General features: G+C 40.4%; 1 protein-coding gene across 4 annotated transcripts in view; it reads left to right on the top strand.

The window, feature by feature from the left end:
* The window catches only part of tmem269 (transmembrane protein 269), a 119,553-nt gene extending 93,706 nt beyond the window's left edge, over positions 1-25,847 (top strand). For all 4 annotated transcript variants that reach the window (XM_073032517.1, XM_073032518.1, XM_073032521.1 and 1 more), the window contains 3 exons: positions 6,747-6,890; positions 13,183-13,383; positions 25,162-25,847. In XM_073032517.1, coding sequence (XP_072888618.1) covers positions 6,747-6,890; positions 13,183-13,383; positions 25,162-25,271 — 455 coding nt within the window. In that variant the 3' untranslated portion in view covers positions 25,272-25,847. The remainder of the gene's footprint in view (positions 1-6,746; positions 6,891-13,182; positions 13,384-25,161) is intronic.
* The last annotated feature ends 298 nt before the right edge of the window (positions 25,848-26,145 follow it).

The raw sequence follows: 26,145 nt of genomic DNA, 5'->3' as shown, positions 1-26,145 counted from the left end.
GTTGTAGCACAGTTTTATTTCTCTTAATGAGAATTTATTCTAACTACAAGCTTTTCTTCCTTTATTTATATTCAACAGTTTCCAAATGCAGCAATAATTTCTGTACTGCTGAGCATGCTTCTTGAAGAGATATTGATATAGTTATCTTATCTAGCTTTTAAATCAGAAAATCTCATCAAGGCTGTTAAGTTCTGTATTCAAGCAGTATGAAATAGGATTCTTGAGCAACTAGAGGAAATGAATTGATGCCAACTGACAACAGTCTAAAGATTTATTTGATATACTATTAGGTTTTAAGGGTATTGGGTATAACCATATAACAATTACAGCACGGAAACAGGCCATCTCGGCTCTTCTAGTCTGTGCCGAATGCTTACTCTCACCTAATCCCACTGACCCGCACTCAGCCCATAACCATCCATTCCTTTCGTGTCCATATACCTATCCAATTTTGCTTTAAATGACAATATCGAACCTGCCTCTACCACTTCTACTGGAGGCTCATTCCACACAGCTACCACTCTTCTTCAACAGGTTCGACAGCTCAATCTCATCCTCACCGCAGAAATCCACACCAGGCTTACTTCCCTCACAGGAAAATAGCCAATCACAGGAGACCTTGCCCACACCCAGGATTACGGCTGCACAGGTGGAAGGTCAACTGAGGAAAATCTGTACCAGCAAGGCGGCTGGACCGGATGGAGTTTCCCCACGATTACTGAGGGCCTGTGCTACTGAGCTGGGAGAACCACTACAGCGCATCTTCAACATGAGCCTGGAGCAGAGAAGAGTACCCAGACAGTGGAAGACATCCTGTATTGTCCCGGTACCGAAGAAACCACAACCAAAGGAGTTGAATGACTTCAGACCTGTTGCCTTGACGTCGCACGTGATGAAGACCATGGAGCGGCTGATAATACAGAATCTGAGGCCACAAACCAGGCACGCCCAGGATCCTCTTCAGTTTGCATATAAAGAGAAGGTCGGAGTGGAGGATGCTATCACGTATTTGCTGCACAAATCACTCTCTCACCTAGAGGGGGTCAGTTGTGCTGTGAGGATTACATTCCTTGACTTCTCAAGTGCCTTTAACACCATCCAGCCCAAGATCTTAAGGCACAAACTAACGGAGATGGGAGTAGACTCTCACATGGTGGATTGGATAGTGGACTACTTGACAGATAGACCTCAGTATGTGCGGTTGGGAGACTGTAGGTCTGACACGGTGGTCAGCAGCACAGGGGCGCCGCAGGGAACCGTACTCTCTCCGGTCCTGTTCACCCTGTACACATCAGACTTCCAATATAACTCAGAGTCCTGCCATGTGCAGAAGTTCGCTGATGACACGGCCATAGTGGGGTGTGTCAGGAATGGACAGGAGGAGGAGTATAGGAAACTGATACAGGACTTTGTGATATGGTGCAACTCAAACTACCTGCGTCTCAATATCACCAAGACCAAGGAGATGGTGGTGGACTTTAGGAGATCTAGGCCCCATATGGAGCCAGTGATCATTAATGGAGAACGTGTGGAGCAGGTTAAGACCTACAAGTATCTGGGAGTACAGTTAGACGAGAAGCTTGACTGGACTGCCAACACAGATGCCTTGTGCAGGAAGGCACAGAGTCGAATGTACTTCCTAAGAAGGTTGGCGTCATTCAATGTCTGTAGTGAGATGCTGAAGATGTTCTATAGGTCAGTTGTGGAGAGCGCCCTCTTCTTTGTGGTGGCGTGTTGGGGAGGAAGCATTAAGAAGAGGGACGCCTCACGTCTTAATAAGCTGGTAAGGAAGGCGGGCTCTGTCGTGGGCAAAGTACTGGAGAGTTTAACATCGGTAGCTGAGCGAAGGGCGCTGAGTAGGCTACGGTCAATTATGGATAACTCTGAACATCCTCTACATAGCACCATCCAGAGACAGAGAAGCAGTTTCAGTGACAGGTTACTATCGATGCAATGCTCCTCAGACAGGATGAAGAGGTCAATACTCCCCAATGCCATTAGGCTTTACAATTCTACCGCCAGGACTTAAGAACTTTTTAAAAGCTATCAATGCTTTTTGAGACGGTGATTTAGATGCATATCATATTTTTTTTACTGAGTTAAGTATTGTATGTAATTAGTTTTGCTACAACAAGTGTATGGGACATTGGAAAAAAAAAGTTGAATTTCCCCATGGGGATGAATAAAGTATCTATCTATCTATCTATCTATCTATCTCTGAGTAAAGAAATTCCCCCTCATATTACCCTTAAACTTTTGCCCCCTAACTCTCAGATCATGTCCTCGTGTTTGAATCTCCCCTACTCTCAATGGAAAAAGCCTATCCACGTCAACTCTATCTATCCCCCTCATAATTTTAAATACCTCTATCAAGTCCCCCCTCAACCTTCTAAGCTCCAAAGAATAAAGACGTAACTTGTTCAATCTTTTCCTCTAACTTAGTTGCTGAAACCCAGGTAACGTTCTAGTAAATCTTCTCTGTACTCTCTCTATTTTGTTGACATCTTTCCTATAATTCGGTGACCAGAACTGTACACAATACTCCAAATTTGGCCTTACCAATGCCTTGTACAATTTTAACATTACATCCCAACTCCTATACTCAATGCTCTGATTTATAAAGGCCAACCTACCAAAAGCTTTCTTCACCACCCTATCCGCATGAGATTCCACCTTCAGGGAACTATGCACCATTATTCCTAGATCACTCTGTTCTACTGCATTCTTCAGTGCCCTACCATTTACCATGTATGTCCTATTTGGATTATTCCTACCAAAATGTAGCACCTCACACTTAATCAGCATTAAACTCCATCTGCCATCGCTCAGCCCAGTCTTCTAACTGGCCTAAATCTCTTTGCAAACTTTGAAAACCTACTTCATCATCCACAACGCCACCTACCTTAGTATTATCTGCATACTTACTAATCTAATTTACCACCCCATCATCCAGATCATTAATGTATCTGACAAACAACATTGGACCAAGTACAGATCCCTGAGGCACACCACTAGTCATCGGCCTCCAGCCTGACAAACAGTTATCCACCACTACTCTCTGGCATATCCCATTCAGCCACTGTTGAATCCATTTTACTCAATATTAATACCTAAAGATTGAACCTTCCTAACTAATCTTCAGTGCAGAACCTTGTCAAAGGCCTTACTGAAGTCCATATAGACAACATCCACTGCTTTACCCTCGGCAACTTTCCTAATAACCTCTTCAAAAAATTCAATAAGATTTGTCAAACATGACCTTCCATGCACAAATCCATGTTGACTGTTCCTAATCAGACCCTGTCTATCCAGATAATTATATATACCATCTCTAAGAATATTTTCCATTAATTTACCCACTACTGACGTCAAACTGATAGTCCTATAATTGCTAGGTTCACTCTTAGAACCCTTTTTAAACAATGGAACCGCATGAGCAATATGCCAACCCTCTGGCACTATCCCCGTTTCTAATGACATTTGAAATATTTCTGTCAGAGCCCCTGCTATTTCTACACTAACCTCCCTCAAGGTCCTAGGGAATATCCTGTCAGGACCGGAGATTTATCCACTTTTATAGATAGATAGATAGATACTTTATTCATCCCCATGGGGAAATTCAACTTTTTTTCCAATGTCCCATACACTTGTAGCAAAACTAATTACATACAATACTTAACTCAGTAAAAAATATGATATGCATCTAAATCACTATCTCAAAAAGCATTAATAATAGCTTTTAAAAAGTTCTTAAGTCCTGGCGGTTGAATTGTAAAGCCTAATGGCATTGGGGAGTATTGACCTCTTCATCCTGTCTGAGGAGCATTGCATCGATAGTAATCTGTCGCTGAAACTGCTTCTCTGTCTCTGGATGGTGCTATGTAGAGGATGTTCAGAGTTTTCCATAATTGACCGTAGCCTACTCAGCGCCCTTCGCTCAGCTACCGATGTTAAACTCTCCAGTACTTTGCCCACGACAGAGCCCGCCTTCCTTACCAGCTTATTAAGACGTGAGGCGTCCCTCTTCTTAAAAGCCTTAAAAGCACCAGTACTTCCTCCCCTTTAATCGTCATAGTTTCCATAACTTCCCTACTTGTTTCCCTTACCTTACACAATTCAATATCCTTCTCCTTAGTGAATACCGAAGAAAAGAAATTGTTCAAAATCTCCCCCATCTCTTTTGGCTCCACACATAGCTGTACACTCTGATTCTCTAAGTGACCAATTTTATCCCCCACTATCCTTTTGCTATTAATATAATTGTAGAAACCCTTTGGATTTATTTTCACCTTACTTGCCAAAGCAACTTCGTAACTTCTTTTAGCTTTTCTAATTTCTTTCTTAAGATTCTTCTTACATTCTTTATATTCCTCTAGCACCTCATTTACTCCATGCTGCCTATATTTATTGTAGATATCTCTCTTTTTCCTAACCAAGTTTCCAATATCCCTTGAAAACTATGGCTCTCTCAAACTTTTAACCTTTCCTTTCAACCTAACAGGAATATGAAGATTCTGTATCCTGAAAATTTCACCTTTAAATGACCGCCACTTCTCTATTACATCCTTCCCATAAAACAAATTGTCCCAATCCACTCCTTCTAAATCCTTTTGCATCTCCTCAAAGTTAGCCTTTCTCCAATCAAAAATCTCAACCCTGGGTCCAGTCCTATCCTTCTCCATAATTATATTGAAACTAAGGGCATTGTGATCACTGGACCCGAAGTGCTCCCCAACACATACCTCAGTCACCTGACCTATTTCATTCCCTAACAGAAGATCCAACACTGCCCCTTCTCTAGTTGGTACCTCTAAGTATTGCTGCAAAAAACTATCCTGCACACATTTTACAAACTCTAAACCATCCATCCCTTTTACAGTATGGGCTTCCCAGTCTATGTGTGGAAAATTAAAATCTCCCACAATCACAACCCTGTGCTTTCTACAAATATCTGCTATCTCCTTGCAAATTTGCTCCTCTAATTCTCGCTCCCCATTAGGTGGTCGATAATACACCCCTATAAGTGTTACTACACCTTTCCCATTCCTCAATTCCATCCAAATAGTCTCCCTAGATGATCCCTCTAATCTATCCTGCCAGAGCACCGCTGTAATATTTAATCTGACAAGCAACTCTTGTCCCTCCGATTCTATCACACCTGAAGCAATGAATTCCAGGAATATTTAGTTGCCAATCACACCCCTCCTGCAACCATGTTTCACTGATAGCTAGAACATCATATTTCCAGGTATCAATCCATGCTCTAAGCTCAGCCACCTTTCTTACAATGCTCCTAGCATTAAAATAAATGCATTTAAGAAATTCTCTACCTCTTCCTCTCTGTTTATCTCTAATAGTGCAAACAACTTTACTGTCTTCTTTTTCTTCCTTCTCCCATACATCTGTTCCTACACTCTGGTTCCCCTCCCCCCTCGTATCTAATTTAAATCCACTGGAGCCTCTCTAGCAAACCTACCTGCAAGTTCAGATGTAAACCGTCCCGCCGGAACAGGTCCCACCTTCTCTGGAAAACTGCCCAATTATCTATAAATCTGAAGCCCTCCCTCCTGCCCCATGTCTTCAGCCATGTGTTGATCTGCACTATCTTACTATTTCTAAACCCACCTGTACGTGGCACTGGTAGCAATCCTGAGATTGCTATCCTGTAGGTCCTGTCCTTTAACTTGGCACCTAGCTCCTTAAACTCACCTTTCAGGACCTCCTTACTCTTCCTACCCACATCATTAGTCCCTACATGGACCAAGACATCCGGCTGCTCACCTTCCCTCTTAAGGATACTGAGAACTCGATCTGAGATATCGCGGACCCTGGCAACAGACCATCCGGGATTCTTGATCTCTTCCACAGAACCTCCTATCTGCCCCCCTAACTATCAAATCCCCTGTCACTACTGCTCTCCTCTTTTCCCTCCTTCCCTTCTGAGCTGAGGATCCAGTCTCGGTGCCAGAGATGCAACCACTGCAACTTGTCCCTGGTAGGTCGTCCCAACCAACAGTATCCAAAAGGGTATGCTTATTGTTGATGGGAACGGCCACAGGGGTGCTCTGCTCTTCCTGTCTATTCCCCTTCCCTCTCCTGACAGTCACCCAACTACCTGTCTCCAGACTCCTAGGGGTGACAATCTCCCTGTCTATTTCTGCCTCTGGCTCCAGTCTATTTCTGCTGGAAGTTCATCCAGCTCCAGCTTCAGTTCCCTAACATGGTTTGTCAGGAACTGCAGCTGGATGCACCTTTTGCAGGTGTAGTTATCAGGGATAGCTGTGCTTGCTTGACTTCCCACTTACTGCAAACGGAGCACTCAACTGCCCTAACTGCTGCCTCCATTACCTACACCTAATCTAATTAGATTAATTAAAGGAGCTTACCCAGCCTTACCTCACCTGGAGTGAAGCTCGTACTCAGCCTCTGCTCGCTATTTAAGTTCTCCCGCTGCCTCACGGGCCGACTTTCACGTGCTTGCACAGTTGTGCCCCGTTCAAACCTCGCCTCTGCCTGTTCTCGCCGAAGGCTGGTTGAGCCAAAGCCAACCCACTCTGCCTCAGTCCAGTCCGACGATGGCCACTACGACAATGTACTCTATTGTTTACCAGGAAAAGTTATTACGAGTTCAACTATTACATTTAATACCTTCAGTGTAACTGAGATAAACTACATAATGAAACTGTCACATCAAACACAGTTAATTTCAAATATAAATTAACATTTCTGATTTCATTTGATTACAGGAGCCAAAATGGATGACTTTGCAGATTTTACAACATTCGGGATTGCAACTTCACTATTACTGCAGACCCACGGCTTACTGAGCAATATTTTCATCATCTGCTATGTGATGGCTGTATTTGCACGTCTCTGTTTCTTTTCTAGTGGTAAGAATTCACTTTACTTCTTCTGTGAATTGCAACAGATTATTGTTGCAGTTTAAAAATAAATTTTATTTCCTCGATTAGGTGAAGTAGTACGTTGATTGTGAAATTTCTCTTAAAAATTATCAGTAGCAACTTCTAGAAGTTTGGGCCAGATTGTGTTGAATGCTATCTGGCATTTATGTAAAAAAAAACAGATACCTGCAGTGCACACATTGATTTATCTGGATTTATCTGCCTGTGTACAGCAGCATGGACAAACAAAGGATGCTGGGGATCAGATGTGGTTCATTAAACCCTTTGCTCCATTTATGAACATGTTATTGAGTCCAAGAAAGTTTTGTAACACCTTGAGCAAAGGGATCATATTGACATGGAATCCAGCCTGCTTCATGCCTGGCACAGTAGGCAGATCTATCATGGTCCCACTCATTTGAATGGGATCATCAACCTTCACTAAATCTAAGCAACTTATTATTTTAACTTAATAAAGAAGGCATGTGGCATGCTTGCTGTCATTGGTTGGCACATTAGTCACAAAGTCATGCTGTGCTGTATAAAACTTTTGTTAGTGCATATTTAGAATATTGTGGACAGTTCTGGTCACACCATTACAGAAAGGGAGGCTTTGGAAATGGTGATGTTCACCAGAATGCTGTCTGGATTAGAGGGTATTAGCTATTAACAGAAGTTGGACAAACTTGGATTGTTTTCTCTAGAGCATCTGAAGTTGAGAAGAAACATGAAAGAGGTTTATTAAATAATGAGTGGCATAGATAGGGTAAAGAGAATCTTTTTCCTGGATAGAAATGACAAATACTAGAGGCATAGCTTTAAGGTGAGAGGGGGAAATATTTAAAGTTAAGTTTTTTTTACACAGACTGATCGGTGGTGTGTCCCACCAGGGATGGCAGTAAAAGCAGGCATAATGGTAGTGTTTGAGACTTTTAGATAGGTACTTGAAGATGCAAGGACTGTAGGGATATGAATCTTGTGAGGCAGATGTGTCTTTTGCTTTCAAATCAAACCTAAAGCCAAAAAGCCTGTTCCTGTGCTGTACAGTTCTTTGTCAATGTTAATCAATATTAATATATTTGATTAATTTTATTAACTTAGGTATATAGAGCCATAAATTAAATACAGCATGGAAGCAGACTGATTTCTCACCTTCTTTCGTCGTTTGTGATGTTGAGTGTAAATGCTGGGAAATCATATGGCAGCTACATACAGCTTTGGTGAAGCCACATTTAGTATAATGTGTAGTTCTTGTCACCACATTACAAGATGGATCTGGAGGTTTTGGGAAGGTTCACCAGGATGTTGCCTGGATTAGAGAAGACGTTAGACAGACTTGGATTGATTCCTCTGAAGTGTTGGAGGCAGAGGAAGTATCTAAAACAATGAGCTGTTAAATGGTAGATAGGCTTTTTCCCAGAGTGAAAATGCCAAATACTAAAGGTTTAAGCTGAGTCAAGAGAAGCTTAAGGAGATTTATGAAGCCATTTTTTTTAACATGGAGTGGTAGCCAGCTGGAAAACACTGCCAACGAAGGTGGGGGAGGCAGATATTATAGCAACTTTTTAGAGACTTTTAGATAGACAAAAGAACAGGCAGGGAATGGAAGGATATCATCAGAGTGCAGATTGATATAATAGTTGGTATGGTCATCTTGGGCTGAAGAGCCTCATCCTGCGCTGCATGTTCTACGTAATATGAATCCACGCGGGCCATGAACCATTGTTTTATAACCAATTATACATTAATCCTAATGTATTTTCCCCACATTCTCAACAATTTCACCCACCTCTCCCCCCCCCCAAAGGAGCAACTTAAAATAATTGTGACTTAAAATAATTTAAATCATTAGAAAGTAAATATTGATGGGATGAAAGGCTGAAAATAGTAGCCCCCTCATTCCCTTTGTTTCATATGAAGTGGTTGTAGAGATAATGGAAACATCAGAGTAAATGAAGCAGGTTGATCACAGAAGCAGGCCCTTCAACCACCAATTCCATACTAACAATCAACTAGCCATTTACTCTAATTCTACGCCAATGCCTCGTTTTTTTATTCTCTTGACATTCTCATTATTGTACCACTTGCCACTAGTGGGAATTAACAGTGGCCAATTAACCAACCAACCCAATGTCTTTGTTATGTGGGAGGACACTGGGGTATTTAGAAAATCCAGACATTCATAAGCAGAACTTTCAAATTCTACACAGAAAGAACCCATGATCAGGATTGAACCTGGGTCCTTGGTGCTAAGAGGCAGCAGCTCTTCCAGCTGTGCCAATGTACCATAATGTGTTATTTTTTATAACTTCTACAATTCTTTTGAATTATTTATGATCACCATAGTTATTTAAAAACCATGAAAAAGACCTTTTACAGCATGAATTTTCTAATGTGGCAGTATTGGGTTTGTTGTCGCAAAGCTCTGAACTCAAAAAAAGATCTTCACCTCTATCTGATATAGATATCTACGGGTACTCTTACAAAAGGGAGGGTATATTATATCTACCTACTCATTGAAGGCTAGATCACTTCCCTGTTTATCCTCCAAGGCAAGGTTAAATAAAACACGTTTAAATTTAGGTAGACAGATAGACAGACATACTTTATTGATCCCGAGGGAAATTGGGTTTCGTTACAGCCGCACAAACCAAGAATAGTGAAGAAATATAGCAATATAAAACCATAAATAATTAAATAATAATAGGTTAATCAAGACAAGTGGAAATAAGTCCAGGACCAGCCTATTGGCTCAGGGTGTCTGACACTCCAAGGGAGGAGTTGTAAAGTTTGATAGCCACAGGTAGGAATGACTTCCTATGACGCTCAGTGTTACATCTCGGTGGAATGAGTCTCTGGCTGAACGTACTCCTGTGCCTAACCAGTACATTATGGAGTGGATGGGAGACATTGTCCAAGATGGCATGCAACTTGGACAGCATCCTCTTTTCAGACACCACCGTCAGAGAGTTCAGTTCCACCCCCACAACATCACTGGCCTTACGAATGAGTTTGTTGATTCTGTTGGTGTTTGCTACCCTCAGCCTGCTGCCCCAGCACACAACAGCAAACATGATAGCACTGGCCACCACAGACTCATAGAACATCCTCAGCATCGTCCGGCAGATGTTAAAGGACCTCAGTCTCCTCAGGAAATAGAGACGGCTCTGACCCTTCTTGTAGACAGCCTCAGTGACCAGTCTAGTTTATTGTCCATTCGTATCCCCAGGTGTTTGTGATCCTCCACTATGTCCACACTGACCCCTTGGATGGAAACAGGGGTCACCGGTGCCTTAGCCCTCCTCAGGTCCACCACCAGCTCCTTAGTCTTTTTCACATTAAGCTGCAGATGATTCTGCTCACACCATGTGACAAACTTTCCCACCGTAGCCCTGTACTCAGCCTCATCTCCCTTGCTGATGCATCCAACTATGGCAGAGTCATCAGAAAACTTCTGAAGACGGCAAGACTCTGTGTTGTAGTTGAAGTCCGAGGTGTAGATGTTGAAGAGAAAGGGAGACAGGACAGTCCCCTGTGGAGCCCCAGTGCTGCTGACCACTCTGTCTGACACACAGTGTTGCAAGCGCACATACTGTGGTCTGCCAGTCAGATAATCAATAATCCATGACACCAGGGAAGCATCCACCTGCATCACTGTCAGCTTCTCACCCAGCAGAGCAGGGCGGATGGTGTTGAACGCCCTGGAGAAGTAAAAAAACATGACCCTCACAGTGCTCGCTGGCTTGTCCAGGTGGGCGTAGACACGGTTGAGCAGGTGGACGATGGCATCCTCAACTCCTAGTCGGGGCTGACAGGCAAATGGAGGGGGTCTAAGTGTGGCCTAACCATAGGCCGGAGCTGCTCTAGAACAAGTCTCTCCAGGGTCTTCATGATGTGGGAGGTCAATGCCACCGGTCTGTAGTCATTGGAGCCACTGGGGCGCGGCGTCTTCGGTACAATTCTTAAATTGCATTTAACACTCACAAAGGATTTCTGTCTTAGAAAAGATTACCAAATTACAAATAATTTCTAAAATACAAAGGATTTCCAAAACACAGGTACAATTCCTATAAGCTAAAAAGACACACCAACGAGTTACAGACAAACGAGTCATCCGCCGCAGAAATTGAAGGTAAAGGAATGGATTCTAGTGACCTCATCTTTCTGTCATCTTGTTAGTCCTTGACCATTCTTAACAGGCCCGACTGCTCTCTAACATTTTTACTGTTTTTGCTGCTTGAAGACCTCACCCACGTGTGATGTTTTTCAGTTACATTCATCAGGCCAGGTGAATACATTGTTTAATTAAGCCAAAGCAGACCCCATTATTTTCTCTTGATTAAATAATGGGCAAATAAGGTTCACTTGTTTATGACAGGATACTGAGCAAGGAATATTGGTTGAAAGTTTAACTTACTGAAAAACACTACTCTGACGCCAGGAAGAGACAGCTGCTGTGTTAGAAAACTGAGCTTGACAAAAAAGCTCCAACACCCCCACCCCCACCAGCCCGACTTGCAAAGTGAATATCCGTCACATAAGAAGCTATCAGGGTGATCTTGGTAAGGGACCATCTGGTCTATGCCAGCCAAGATTCCTTGCTAATCTTATTTGCCCATGTTTGATCCATATTCCTTTAAGCCAGGAGTTCCCAACCTGGTGACCACAGACCCCTTGCATAATGGTATTGGTCCATGGCATAAAAAAAGGTTGGGAACCCCTGCTCTAAGCCTTTCCTATCTATGTGAACCTCTTGGTAAAAAAGTTATTCTCAGGTTTTTATTCAATCTTTCACCTTTGTTAGATCTGGAGATATTATCTAGAAGGTTCTTTTGAAGTCAAAAATGAGGCATAGCTGTACAGCTGTTTTATTAGATTTTCTTAACAAAGAAATAACAGTAGAGCACAACAGAAGATAAGTAGCTCTCACAAGATGCTGGAGGAACTTTGGAAAGGAATAAAGAGCTAGTGTTTCAAGCTGAGTCCCTTCATCAGGACCAGTTCCTCAGGCATTTTGTGTGTATTACTCTGGATTTTCAGCATCTTCAGAATCACTGTGTTTAAGGTAACGAACTCTAACTGTAACTAACCCATTCTAACACCTCATAGTCTTTATGCTGAAAGCTGGTTCAAGTTAAATAGATAAGTGAATCTTCTCTATAAGAACACCTCGTGAGACAACAGTCTTGATTTAAAGTTCAAAGCAAGCTTATTATCAAATTTACATATATGTCACCATATACAACCTTGAGATTCATTGTCTTGCGGACATACACAGTAAATCCAAAAAACATAATAGAATCAATTAAAGACTGTACCCAACATGACGAACAAACAACCAGTGAGCAAAAAACAATAAACTGTGCAATACAAAAGAATAAATAAGTAAGTAAATAAATAAGCAATAAATATCAATAATGTGAGATGAAGAGTCCCTGAAAATAAGTCCATAATTTGTGGGAACAGTTCAGTGATGAGGCAAATGAAATTATCCACACTGGTTCAAGAGCCTGATGGTTGAGAGGTAAATAACTGTTCCTGAACCTGGTGGTATGGGTCCTGAGGCTCCTGCTCCTTCTTCGTGATGGCAGCAGCGAGAAGAGAGCATGGCCTGGATAATGGGAGGCCTTAATGATGGTTGTTGCTTGGCTGCAACAGGGCTCCATGTAGATGTGCTCAAAATTGTGGGGAGGGCTTTACCCATGATGGAGTGAGCCAAATCCACTACTTTTTGTAGGATTTTCCATTCAGGGGCATTGGTGTTTCCATACCATGCTGTGATGCAACCAGTCAATATATTCTCCACCACACGTCGATAGAGGTTTGTTAAAATTTTAAATGTCAGGGAAAATCTTCACCAAGTTCTAAGAAAGTAGTGGGGCTGCTGTGTTTTTTTCATAATGGCATTTACATGCTGGACCATGGCTATACTGTGTGTAACCATGATAACTCTGGCTTACAACTAAACTATACAACTACAAAACTAACAATGCTACACATTACTGAAAATCCACTTATTACCTACAGGCAAATAGGGATTATATAAACATATAAGTAAGCATAAAGAAAGTTAAGAAACAAGAAAACAACACTTAAACCCTAATCCAATCTCTTACCTTAAACCTCTGCTGACTAGTTTTTGATTTCCCTAAACAAAAACAAAGAAAATGCATTCACCCAATCTATGTACATTATTATTTTATATATATCTCTAATGATGTCACCCTTCAGATGTGAATTCCAAAATTATATTAACATCTTGCTAATGTTTGCTTTTTAGGAATTCCATTTGTCTATCGTGGCTTACCATGTCCCTATGCTTCAGCTATCCTATGCGCCACGTTTGTCTTGACCAAAGGGAATTGCTTCTTCCTCTACGTTGCTGCAGTGGTAATGATCCTCTTCATGACTGACCAAGGCAATTATCCCCACGACAAGATCTTAGAAACACAGCTTTGGAAAAAGGTGGTTTACATTGGAGGTGTGTAAATCTTTGTTAACTGTGAGGCTGTTTTCAAGTTGAGAGTATAGATTTTCACTTATATGTTATAATTTTTTGTAAAAATGCCCAGCATTTAAATAATTTTGCAATATGATCATCAAAGTGAGTTCATCTCACTTTGCACCTTCAGTTTGAAAAGATTTTCACTGAGCAAGCCAAAAGCAGCATACTGAGAGTAATTGAGAACCTTGGACTTCTGTGAGCATGAGGGCAATTTTTAATCAATAATATTTAAGAATTGAGAAGGTTAGTTAGTCGCTAGGTAGACATGGAGAAGTAGTAAATTGGATTAAACATTGGCTCAATGGAAGAAGCCGGAGAGTGGTAGTGGAGGATTGCTACTCTGAGTGGAGGCCTGTGACTAGTGGTGTGCCACAGGGATCAGTGCTGGGTCCATTGTTACTTGTCATCTATATCAATGATCTGGATGATAATGTGGCAAATTGGATCAGCAAATTTGCTGATGATACCAAGATTGGAGGTGTAGTGGACAGTGAGGAAGGTTTCCAAAGGTATTGCACTTCAGAAGGTCAAACCAAGGTAGAACATACAAGGTAAATGGTAGGACACTGAGGAGTGCAGTAGAACAGAGGGATCTGGGAGTACAGATACACAATTCCCTAAAAGTGGTTTCACAAGTAGATAGGGTTGTAAAGAAAGCTTTTGGTACATTGGCCTTTATAAATTAAAGTATTGAGTATAAGAGTTGGAATGTAATGGTGAGGTTGTATAAGACATTGCTGAGACTGAATTTGGAGTATTGTGTGCAGTTTTGGTCACCTAATTACAGGAAGGGTATTAATAAGGTTGAAACAGTGCAGGGAAGGTTTACAAGGATGTTGCCGGGACTTGAGAAACTGAGTTACAGAGAAAGGTTGAATAGGTTAGGGCTTTATTCCCTGGAATGTAGGAGAATGAGGGGTGATTTGATAGAGAAGTATAAAATTATGATGGGTATAGATAGAGTGAATGCAAGCAAGCTTTTTCCACTTAGGCCAGGGGAGGAAAAAACCAGAGGTCATGGGTTAAGGGTGAAGGGGGAAAAGTTTAAAGGGAACATTAGGGGGGGCTTCTTCACGCAGAGAGTGGTGGGAGTGTGGAATGAGCTGCCAGATGAAGTGGTGAATGCGGGCTCACTTTTGACGTTTAAGAAAAACTTGGACAGGTATATGGATGAGAGGGGTTTGGAGGGATACGGCCCAGGTGCAGGTCAGTGGGACTAGGCAGAAAAATGGTTCGGCACAGCCAAGAAGGGCCAAAAGACCTGTTTCTGTGCTGTAATGTTCTATGGTTCTAGTAGAGAAAAAGAGAATTTAACTAATGTACAGAAGATAAAAAGCAGAAGAAAAATAAGAACAATTTTAAAAATGTAGAAACAAAGAAAAAGCAAAAAATTGGATTGAGAATAAAAGGAAATAAAAATATTACATTTAGCATTTTCATGTTCAGTCAACGATTCCAGGCTTGAATGAATGGAAAAAAAGCAGCATTTGCACTATTTAGTATAAAGTCTCAGTGGAACAATGTGGTGATGTGGATGACATGCAGTTTATTGTGTCCATATAATCCATTGTATACAAACAGCGCTGCAGGCCATTCTAACATTGGATGCTTGGGGTTGGAGCCCCTGAAAATAATAAAAAGGAAGATCAATCCACCTTCACTGCTAGATTACCTAGCAGCAGCAGGAGGTAGGAATGGGCCTTTTAGATCATGGAGGAGCAAGACTTAACCTTCAAAATAGGATCTAATCCTTTCTTTTCATGCAGATACACTGGCAGGGCCAGCAATTATTTCCTAATTACCTTTAATCCCCTCTTGAGCTACGATAATATTTCCACAGTGCTGTTGGCTAGAGAATATCTAGATCTAGATCCAGCAGTGACGAGGGACCAGCAGAGTATTTCCAAATCAGATGTGTAATTTGATTGGAACACCTCCTCGAGGGTCCCATTGATCTTTCCCTTATTGGCTAGCACTTGTCAGGTTTGAGAGGTGCTGTTAGTGTAGCCCAGGTGAGTAACTGTTTGGCATTTTGTAGATGGAGGTGAGGCTTTGCCAGCTGTCAAAAATTTCCAAAGAATGGTTCTGAGCTCTGGCATCACTCCAGGCTACTCTTTACATGTCTTTACATTCTTTAAATGAATAATGGTTTGCTTACAGGACAAACTGAGACTTGTTATTAAATACATAACAAACTCAGATTGTGTAAGAATTAGTTATTGTTCAGAAAATGTCGAGGCTGGTATTCAGTTTGCTGGTTGTATGTACTGTCGGCCCTCCTTATCCGTGTGGGATTGGTTCCGAGACACCCCGTGGATACCAAAAAATGCGGATGCTCAAGTCCCTTATTTAACCTGTCTCAGTGCGGTGGTCTTTAGGACCCAGCAGTACCCTGGACTTTATTTAACATGTCTCAGTGCAGTGGACATTAGGACCCAGTGCAGCTCTGTTACCGCAGTGTTTGTTCACGAAAATAATCACGATCACGATTGAAAATAAGGTGGAAGTAATAAAGCGATTGGAAAGAGGTGAAACTCCATCGGTCATTGGAAAAGCATTAGACTACAGTCGGTCAAGAATCGGAACAATTTGGGGACGTCACGTGATGACGTAGGATCGAGACGCTGGAACCCAGCTCTCCCGTAAAAAATCAATAAATTAATGTTTAAGTGAAGAAAAGTTAGTCAATACTTTCTAAAAGAATCAGAACAATTTTATGTAAAAGGCCCTGTCCCGATGAAAGCTACAATTATTACTAAGCAACGCAGTGGTTTAATTATTGAAATACATATGTTTCTTAAGTTTTTTTTGTGCATAGAAAGGTAAAATATGTACTATATACTAAGAAAAACATTTGACTGACTCTAAATAATACCGGATATACCTGTTCTGACTTCAAATCCGACTTAAAGACAGACTCAGGAACGGAACTCGTGCATAACCCGGGGACTACCTGTACTTTTAAGTCATTTCTAGATTACTTATAATACCTAATACAATGTAAATGCTATGTACATAGTTGTTATACTGTATTGTTTAGGAAATAATGACAAAAAATAGTCTGTACATGCTGGAGAGAGTGTTCCAACGAGTGCTGGAGAGAGAACTTCTGGGTTTTCCCAATCCATGGTTGGTTGAATCCGCGCATGAGGAGGGCCAACTGTATATGAAATAAACACAGAAAATCCTTGAATAAAGAGCAGCATCTGTAAATGAAATAATTAATATTATAGATCCAAATAATAAATTTATTGTCTGGACCTAATTTGATGGCCTGTGCAAAGTAAGAATAATGGAATTGGAAAACTGCTAAAACTTTAGTTAAAAACAACAACACACACAAAATGCTGGTAGAACACAGTAGGCTAGGCAGCATCTATAGGGAGAAGCAAAGCCTGCTGTGTTCTACCAGCATTTTGTATGTGTTGTTGTTTGAATTTCCAGCATCTGCAGATTTCCTCTTAAAACTTTAGTATGTATGATTGTAATGGAACGTTATGAAAGAGAAAAGGAGGTAGGTGATATATACTCAAGACATAGAATATTACAGCACAGAACCAAGCCCTTTTAGTCCATACTGATTCCTGCTAAAACAATTTGCACCTGGATCATAGCTCTCCATATCACTCCTATCCATGTACCTATCTAAACTTATCTTCAATGTTGAAATTGAGCTCGCATGGACTACATGCGCTAGCAGCTCATTCCACACTCTCACAGCCCTCTGAGCGAAGAAGTCTCCTTCATGTTCCCCTTGAATTTTTCACTTTTCTCTCTTAAGCCATGACCTCTGGTTGTACTCCTACTCATTCTCAGTACCACCTTCCCTGGAAGAGAGTCGAATGATCCAAAAATCTTATGCCATCACTCCTACAGCAACTCCTAAGCCACATATTAAACTGTATTCCTAGATCTGGCCTCACTAGAACATGGCATGGGTAGCAATCCTGAGATCACAACCCTGAAGCTCCTGCCCTTTAACTTAGCAACTAATTCCCTATACAGAAACTCATCATGTGTCCTTCCCACGTCAGTGGTGCCTACATGGATCATGACCTCTGGCTGTTCACCTTCCCAATTAGGAATGTTGAGCACTCGATCCTGGATGTCCCAGGCCCTATCACCTCATCGCATCTCTTCCCCCCCCACCCCCTTCCCATCTGAGTCACAGAGCCAGACCTAATGCCAGAGGCCTGACCACTGTGATTTCCCTCTGTTAGGTTGCTTCCCCACCCCCCCCCCCCCCCCCCCCATAGTATCTAAACTGATATATCTGTTGCTGAGTGAGCTGGCCACAGGGGTACACTGCACTGGTTCCTTAACCCCTTTGCTCTTCTTACAGTCACCCAGTCTCCTGTGTCCTGCACCTTTGGTGTAACTACATCTCTACGTGTCCTATCTATTACCCCATCCACCTCCAACTCCGTAATGCGGATTGTTAGAAACTGCAGCTGGATGCAATTCACATAGTTGTAATCGTCAAGGACACTGGAGGTCTCCCTGCCTCCCCACATCCCGCAAGAGGAGCTTTCCACTATCCTGCCTGACGTCTCTAGCTGAGCAGATATAAAGAAGGGAAGGGAAAAAAAACTTAACCTAGAGCTTTTCTTTTTTTTTGTAATTTATTTTTTTATTGAAGTTCATCAAACAAACATTTCCATAAGATGTATTTCAGACATTGTACATATATATCGTATAATTATATATATATATATATCACAAAATCTCCACGAAGTCTTTATCTGGGATCTACCCTTATAGAAAAGAGTGAAAAGAAAAAACAAGCAAAAGGAAAGAACTATGTACAAGTAAGGAGTGATTTTTTTTTAACAACAGATTCATTGATTTGTGAGAATAAAATCAGGTCTATGAGGCATTATGTAGTTAAACCATTTCCCCAGTATGAATCAAATTGTTCCAGCTTATGATTAACAGATGTTGTTATCTTCTCCATTTTGTAAATGTCCATTGTAATTTCCATCCATGTACTTAAAGTTGGGCTCTCCTGTGATAACCATTTCCTAGTAAGAGTCTTTTTACCAGCCACCAACAGTATATTCATTAAGTATTTATCTCTTTTCATCCATGCTTGAGGTATATATCCAAAAAATATGGTCTTACTCTCTAAGGGTATTTCACATTTAAAGATGTCTTGTGGGGCATTGTGTATCCCCCTCCAATAGTTTTTGATAACAGGGCAGTCCCAAAAAATATGATAATGATTTGCATTTTGATTTCCACAATTTCTCCAGCAAACAGGGAGGTTACTATCATAATGGGATTTCTGAGAGGGTGTAATAAAATATCTTATCAAGTTTTTCCATCCAAACTCCCTCCATTTCTGTGAATTGGTACACTTCCATTGATATCTCCATATTGTTGTCCATTCTTCCTCAGATATAATTATCCCTCCTTCCTTCTCCCATTTTGTTTTAATTTATGAAGTCGAATGTGTCTTAAGGTTTGACAACACCTTATACATGCTTGAAATGATTCTACTACCATTATCTGAATTATATGCTTTTCTAAAGAGCTCTATCAAGCATGTATTTCCCTTGGTTACATTTTTAAGTGTCTTATTAACATATTGTCGCATCTGTAAATACCGATAAAAATCTTGTTTTTCTAATAAGTGTTTCTCCTTAAGCATTTAAAACTGAACAGTGTTCCTTCTTTCATTATGTTGCAAAGAACTGTTATTCCTTTAGCTGTCCAGTCCTTAAATCTAGCATCCAATTTATTTAGTGTAAAATTAGAGTCATATGCACACCATTTAAGAATTGCAATATCTCCCTCCAGATTATATTCTTTTATAGTAGTTTTCCATATTTTAAGAGTCAATTTCACCCATGGGTTATCAATAGTATTTATGTACCTTTGCAGGTTATCAGCCAAAATTGCTTGTATGGGGATGGAAAGTACCCGCTCCTCAATGTTTTTCCATTGAGCGTCATATGATGGGTTGCACCAACATATCACAGCTCTCAACTGTGCTGCAAAATAATAATCTCTAAGAGAAGGCAAGCCCCATCCCCCCCTTTTCCTTTGCTAATTGCAAAGTTTTGAGACGAACTCTAGGCCTTTTACCCTGCCAAATATACCTTGCTAGCATCTTGTTCCATTCATTGAATTGATTTTGATTAATCTCTATTGGTAGGGTCTGAAAGAGATATAACAGTCTGGGCAGTATATTCATTTTAGTAGACTCAATCCTTGAACTGAGACTGAAAAAAGGAATCAGGCTCCATCTTACCACATCTTCCTTAATTTTTTTTTATATAAAGGCTGGTAATTACATTCTCAAAATGCTGGTGGAACACAGCAGGCCAGGCAGCATCTATAGGGAGAAGCGCTGTCGACGTTTCGGGCCGAGACCCTTCGTCAGGACCCTAAGTCTCGACCCAAAACGTCGACAGCGCTTCTCCCTATAGATGCTGCCTGGCCTGCTGTGTTCCACCAGCATTTTGTGTGTGTTGTTGTTTGAATTTCCAGCATCTGCAGATTTCCTCGTGTTTGATAATTACATTCTGATAATTTTGCCAAATCTTTTGGCATAATGATGCCCAAATATTTGAAAGACTCTGTGTGCCATGCCCAGGGGTATCGACTTTCAATTTCTCTTGGTAGGCTATAGTAATATGAAAGTAATTGGGTTTTATCTATGTTGATCTTGTATCCTGATAATTGACCATATTGTTCACAGGATTGCATCAATTTAGGTAAAGAGTATGTTGGTTCTTTTCTTTGCTTTCTCTGACTGAAACCTCTTTCTGCTGAAGCCTTGAAGAGCTAAAGCCTCAAGATCATCACTCTGACTCTGTCCACTCAGACGATGGTTGCTGCATTTGCCCCTGCCTTCCTTTAATTTGTTCTTGTTAATCAATCTCAAACACGAATTGGTTGCTGGTCAAAACTCTATTATGCGACCCATTGCTCCCTTTTTCTACACGGGCAGTGGACCCAAGTGAAATCCCCTCCTCTTAAACTTCTGATGTCTGGATTGGTCACTGTTCAAAGCTCTAGTACACTGCTGCGATCTGGTGCTCCTTTTTTCTACTCGAGCAATGGACCTGAGTGAAATCCCTTCTCAAACTTCCAATGTCCAGATTGGTCATTGGTCTAAGCTCTGTTACCTCTGTGTCCTTCTCAAACTAGCTATTCTCCAATCCTCTGGCTCTTGCCTGTGGCTAGAGAAGATATAAAAATGTCTGTCAAGACCCCAGCAATCTCTTCTCTTACCTTTCTCGATAACTTGGGATAGATCCCACCAGGACCTGGAGTCTTCTCCACCTTAGGGCGCCACTATTGCAACTGAGAACATTCCAGAGTTTGGAGTACAATTCTGGCACCATTCTGTAAGAAGTCTTCGTGTGTCCTCTCCATGGAATGTATGGGTTTTCCCCAGGTGCTTTGGTTTTCTTCCACAGGCTGAAGATGGACCATGTTGGTTAATTGGTCGTACTAAATTGTCCTATGATTAAGTTAGGGTTGTGGGGTTGTTTGAAGTGGTGTGGCTGGAAGGGCCTACTCCATGCTATGTTACTAAATAAAATAAAATTCTTAAAGAAAAAATTTATCCTCCATTCATTGTATCATATGTATGTTAACATACCCAGATTAATCTCACTATCCTGCATGTCCATTTTGGTGAATACCAAAAGAAAAGTACTCATTTATTGCCTTGCCCACTTCCCCTAGCTCCAGGCATAAATTTTCTCTTGGCATCATCTTAGCTACATATCTATTTTCAGTTCTACCCTCTTGGTATTTGTCCTTCTAAGCAGTATTAGCTGTTAAAGAAGTTAAGCAGCTTTGTCTTTTCAGTATGAAGTAATCATTTGCTTCCAGAAAACATCACAAGCACTTGAGTAACTTTTTCTGTTAAGTATACAAAAGGCTGCATTGAAGCAATAGTTACTATTCCAGTTGATAAAAAAGATCTGATTTTTTAGTGTGATTCCTTATGGGAAAATGATTGCTGTTAATGACTACCTCCATTTGTGAGAAGCCAGGAATTATAGCAAATCCCAGCACCTGAGGTGCAGCCTGTTATCCATTGAAATGAAAAGATATAGTAATATATTTCCAAATTGTGTGCAAGACTGCTCAGATGCAGTAATGAACACCACATGAGAGATATGACAGATTCCCCCATGGTTAGAATGATTTTGTGTTAAGCAAGGTAAGGTTCAGCTTTGTCATCCACTAGACAGAAATCCAGGCAAGAAAGCAGGCCAAAGATTTTCATACAGAATGTCAAATATCTTAGTGATGACTGCCTTGTAAATTCTGATCTTGTAAGTATGTTGTTCATCAGAGAGGACCAGGTAAGTTAAGGTACCTCTGGAGAATCTGGGAGAAAGCTATTTGCAAATTAAAGAGCATGCTATCAGTTTTGGCACAAGTTAGATAGATTGAGTACCTTATCAGAGAAATATTAGGAAAAATGCTCCCCATTGTTTTAAGTAGTGTTTGAACTCTGCGATTAAGTCTGAAGTGGCTCAGTCAAGTTTCCCAAAGTCAGAACAAAGGAAGCAAATAGTGCAATGTGTTCTATATATATCAAGTATGGATTGCCTTTTACACTTAAAGATTGGTGAGAATACTTAAAGAATGTGGAGAGAATAGTTCACAGGTAAAATTAGTGAATGAATAGGAGTAGTCTGTGAGTCAGCATGAGCTCAATGAACTGAATGGCCTTCTAAGTCACAAGAAAAGATGAAAATGTATACATACAGTTTTATCTCTGTAACAGCCACCTCCTTGCTACTCAAAACCAAGGAAGTTATTGCCTAATGCTGATTTGATTGGCAAATATTCAAAAATATGTTAAACAGGACCTCAGAAATAATACACTATTAGCTAGATTCATAATCAGAAGCTTAAAAGTACATCATAAATACTAACTACAATGTGTATTATAACTTTTTTAATATAAGACCATAAGACATAAAACAGAATTAGGCTATTCAGTCTATCGAATCCACTCTGCCACTTCATCGTGGCTGATCCCGGGTCTCATTTAACCCCGTACACCTGCCCTCTCACCATATCCCTTGAGCCCTAACTAATCAGGAAACTATCAACTTCCACTTTGAATGAATTCACGAATTGGCCTCCATTGCAGTCTGTAGCAGAGCATTCCACAGATTCACCTCTTTTTAACTAAAAAAGTTACTCCTTTCTTCTGTTCTAAAAGGTCATCCATCAAATTTAAGGCTGTGCCCACTAGTTCTGGATCCACCTTATCTAGTTCTTTCAATATTCGGTAGGTTTCAATGAAATCCCCACGCATTCATTTAAATTCCAGTGAGTACAGGCCAAAGACTGCTAAATGCTTCTCATATGTTAACCTTTTCATTTCCAGAATAAACCTTGTGATCCTCCTCTGGACTCTTTCCAATGACAACACATCCTTTCTGAGATATGGGGCCCAATACTTGACAATACTCCAATTGCAGCCTGACCAGTGTCAGCATTATCTCATTGTTTTTATATTCTATTCCCATTGAAATGAATACCAACATTGCATTTGCCTTCTTTACCACAGACTCAACGTGTGAATTAACCTGGGAGTCTTGCACAAGGACTCCAAAATCCCTTTGCATCTCTGACATTTGAATTTTCTCCCCATTTTGATAATAGTCTGCACTATTGTTCCTTTTACCAAATGCATTAGCATACATTTCCCAACACTGTATTCCATGTGCCACTTTTTTGCTCATTCTTCCAATTTGTCGAAGTCCTGCTGCAACCACATTGTATCCACAGTACTACCTACCCGCTGCACCTATATTCATATCATCAACAAACTTTGCCACAAAGCCATCAGTTCCACTGTCTAAATCACTGACAAACAATGTGAAAATTAGTGGTCCCAATACTACCCCTGAGGAACACCACTAGTCACTGGCAGCCAACCAGAAAAAGCTCCCTTTATTTCCACTCACTGCTTCCTGCCTGTCAGCCTTCCTAACCACTGTGGCTAGGCTAACTGACCAATAATTTCCTCTCTTTTGTCTTCCTCCCTTCTTAAAGAGTGGAGTGACATTTGCAATTTTCCAGTCATGACCAGTGCATCCATTATGTCTTCATCACTCTGGAATGTAGTCCATCTGGTCCAGTTGACTTGTCCACATTAAAAACCTTTCAGTTTGTTGCCTAGACAAACTGAAAGATTTGGGGGGGTAAATTTAGGATGGAGATGAGGAAGAACTGCTTTTCTCAAAGAGTGGTGCATCTGCAATTCTCTACCCAATGAAGCAGTGGAGGCTACCTCAGTAAATATATTTAAGACAAGATTGGATAGATTTTTGCATAGTAGGAGAATTAAGGGTTATGGTCAGATCAGCCATGATCTATTGAATGTCAGAGCAGGCTTGATGGGTCTGCTCCTATTCTTACATTCTATGTCCAGCACTTTTTCCTTTCTAATAAGAATGACACTCATTCATGCTCCTTGACACTTACGGACCTCTGGCATACAGCTATTTTTTTTTTTTACAGTAAAGACTTGTTAAGTTCATCTGCTATTTCTTTGCTAAAGTTTGTTATAATTTCAATGTGAACTGTATTTCACATAGGTTATCGCCTTTGTGATTACAAGCATAAGAATTTGAAAACTAGCAAATAGCATGTATGTTCACATAATGTAATATACCAGAAATGCTAAATTTAGCACATAATTTTCAAACATCTTTCTGTTTTGATAGAGGTATATAAAATTATGAGGGGTATAAATAGGGTAAAAAAAAAAGCAGGCTTTTCCCATTGAGGCTGGGTGAGACGAGGTAATAGGTTAACCATGTAACATTACAGCATGGAAACAGGCCATCTCAGCCGTGCCGAACGATTACTCTCACCTAGTCCCACTGACCTGCGCTCAGCCCATAACCCTCCATTCCTTTCCTGTCAATATACCTATCCAATTTTACTTCAAATGACAATATCAAACCTGCCTCTACCACTTCTACGGGAAGCTCATTCCACACAGCTACCATTCTCTGAGTAAAGAAGTTCCCTCTCGTGTTACCCCTTAACTCTCAACTCACGTCTTCTTGTTTGAATCTCCCCTACTCTCAATGGAAAAAGCCTATCCACGTCAACTCTATCTATCCCCCTCATAATTTTAAATACCTCTATCAAGTCCCCCCTCAACCTTCTACGCTTCAAAGAATAAAGACGCAACTTGTTCAACCTTTCTCAGTAACTTAGGTGCTGAAACCCAGGTAACATTCCAGTAAGTCTTCTCTGTACGCTCTCTATTTTGTTGACATCTTTCCTATAATTCGGTGACCAGAGCTGTACACAATACTCCAAATTTGGCATTACCAATGCCTTGTACAATTTTAACATTATGCTATAATGCTGTGATTTATAAAGACCAGCTTACCAAACGCTTTTTTCACCACCCTGTCCACATGAGATTCCACCTTCAGGGAACTATGCACCATTATTCCTAGATCACTCTGTTCTATTGCCTTCTTCAAATGTGAAAGTAAACTTAGTGGGAAGGTGAAGTAAACTTTGAGAATCTGGAAGTAAGCTCTTTGCAACACACTAAGTCACTGTATATAATTCCATATGTGTTAATAAACTAATCATCTTAAAAAAGTTCAATTCAGTTAAATTTGATCCTAAAGTCAAATTAAAATCAATTTGGCTTAAGTAAGTGCTTTGCAGTATGGAAAGTGCACATAGAAACAAATGCAAGTTATATAAAATATTTAAAACTTTTTCTTCTCTGTTTTCTAGGTCTGATGATGTTGTTTTGCTGTCCACTGCAACTGACCTGCATGTACTATCTGATTTGGTGTTTCTCCTATACTCTTTTCCCTTGTACTCTGTGGAACTGTGAATATTAATTCCTCACTTCCCCCTTTATATGGACAGGCTTGGTGCTATTGTTCAGCAACCAGATGCAAGATCGGTTCCTTTAAATGAAATCACATAAAAACAATATTGTACATGAAATGTGAAGGATTGACCTATTTTGACCTAGCTGACAGACTGAGTTTTCATGTCTCTTTAATTTTTCTGAACAATATGGAAGTATTTATATTTTGCATCCCACTTATAATTTATTTCATTTACAGTGATATGTAATCTCAGATTTTTTCATGGGTCCCCAAAAAGCAAGCAGAATGTAACATCCCAGTTTCAATTATGAACTTGAAAGAGATCTTAGTATTTAAATTTAAATTATACATTATATATTTTAATTCACCCAAGTCATTAGTCACATTCAAAAATGTATTTTCATCACTTAAAATATTATTTAAGTAAAGTGAACAAGTCATTCAGTTTTACTTGCCATGAGAACTAGTAGTTCGAAGAAGCCCAGGTTACTAATTAAGTGGATCATCATCTTTTAAATCTTTCTCTGGACAGGTCAGATATGGACTAAGTTTTATCTAATAAGTATTAAAATGTATTTGCCAATGGACTAAAACTTTTGAGATGTTTAATAGTCTTTCTTTCTCTCATTTTTTACTCCACACTATGCTGTATGATCTTTGTTCCTTGGCTAACTTTTTAAATTTCTCTGCCACACTCCTTAAGTGGATCAAAGAATGAAGGATCCCAGAGTGCTGATATGTTCCAAGAGTTCTCTATTCCTTTATACTCATAACATAAGCTGCATGAAACAATTCCCTTCATTCCCATCAGAAATTCCATTTCAAATCTCCTGTAACTATGCTTTTTTGGGCTTCCAAAAGATTGGTAAACTGGGAGAAA

This window comes from Hemitrygon akajei, chromosome 29 (genome assembly GCF_048418815.1).
Source record: "Hemitrygon akajei chromosome 29, sHemAka1.3, whole genome shotgun sequence".
Taxonomy (NCBI): Eukaryota; Metazoa; Chordata; class Chondrichthyes; order Myliobatiformes; family Dasyatidae; genus Hemitrygon; species Hemitrygon akajei.
This window is presented reverse-complemented; position numbering and strand designations above follow the sequence as displayed.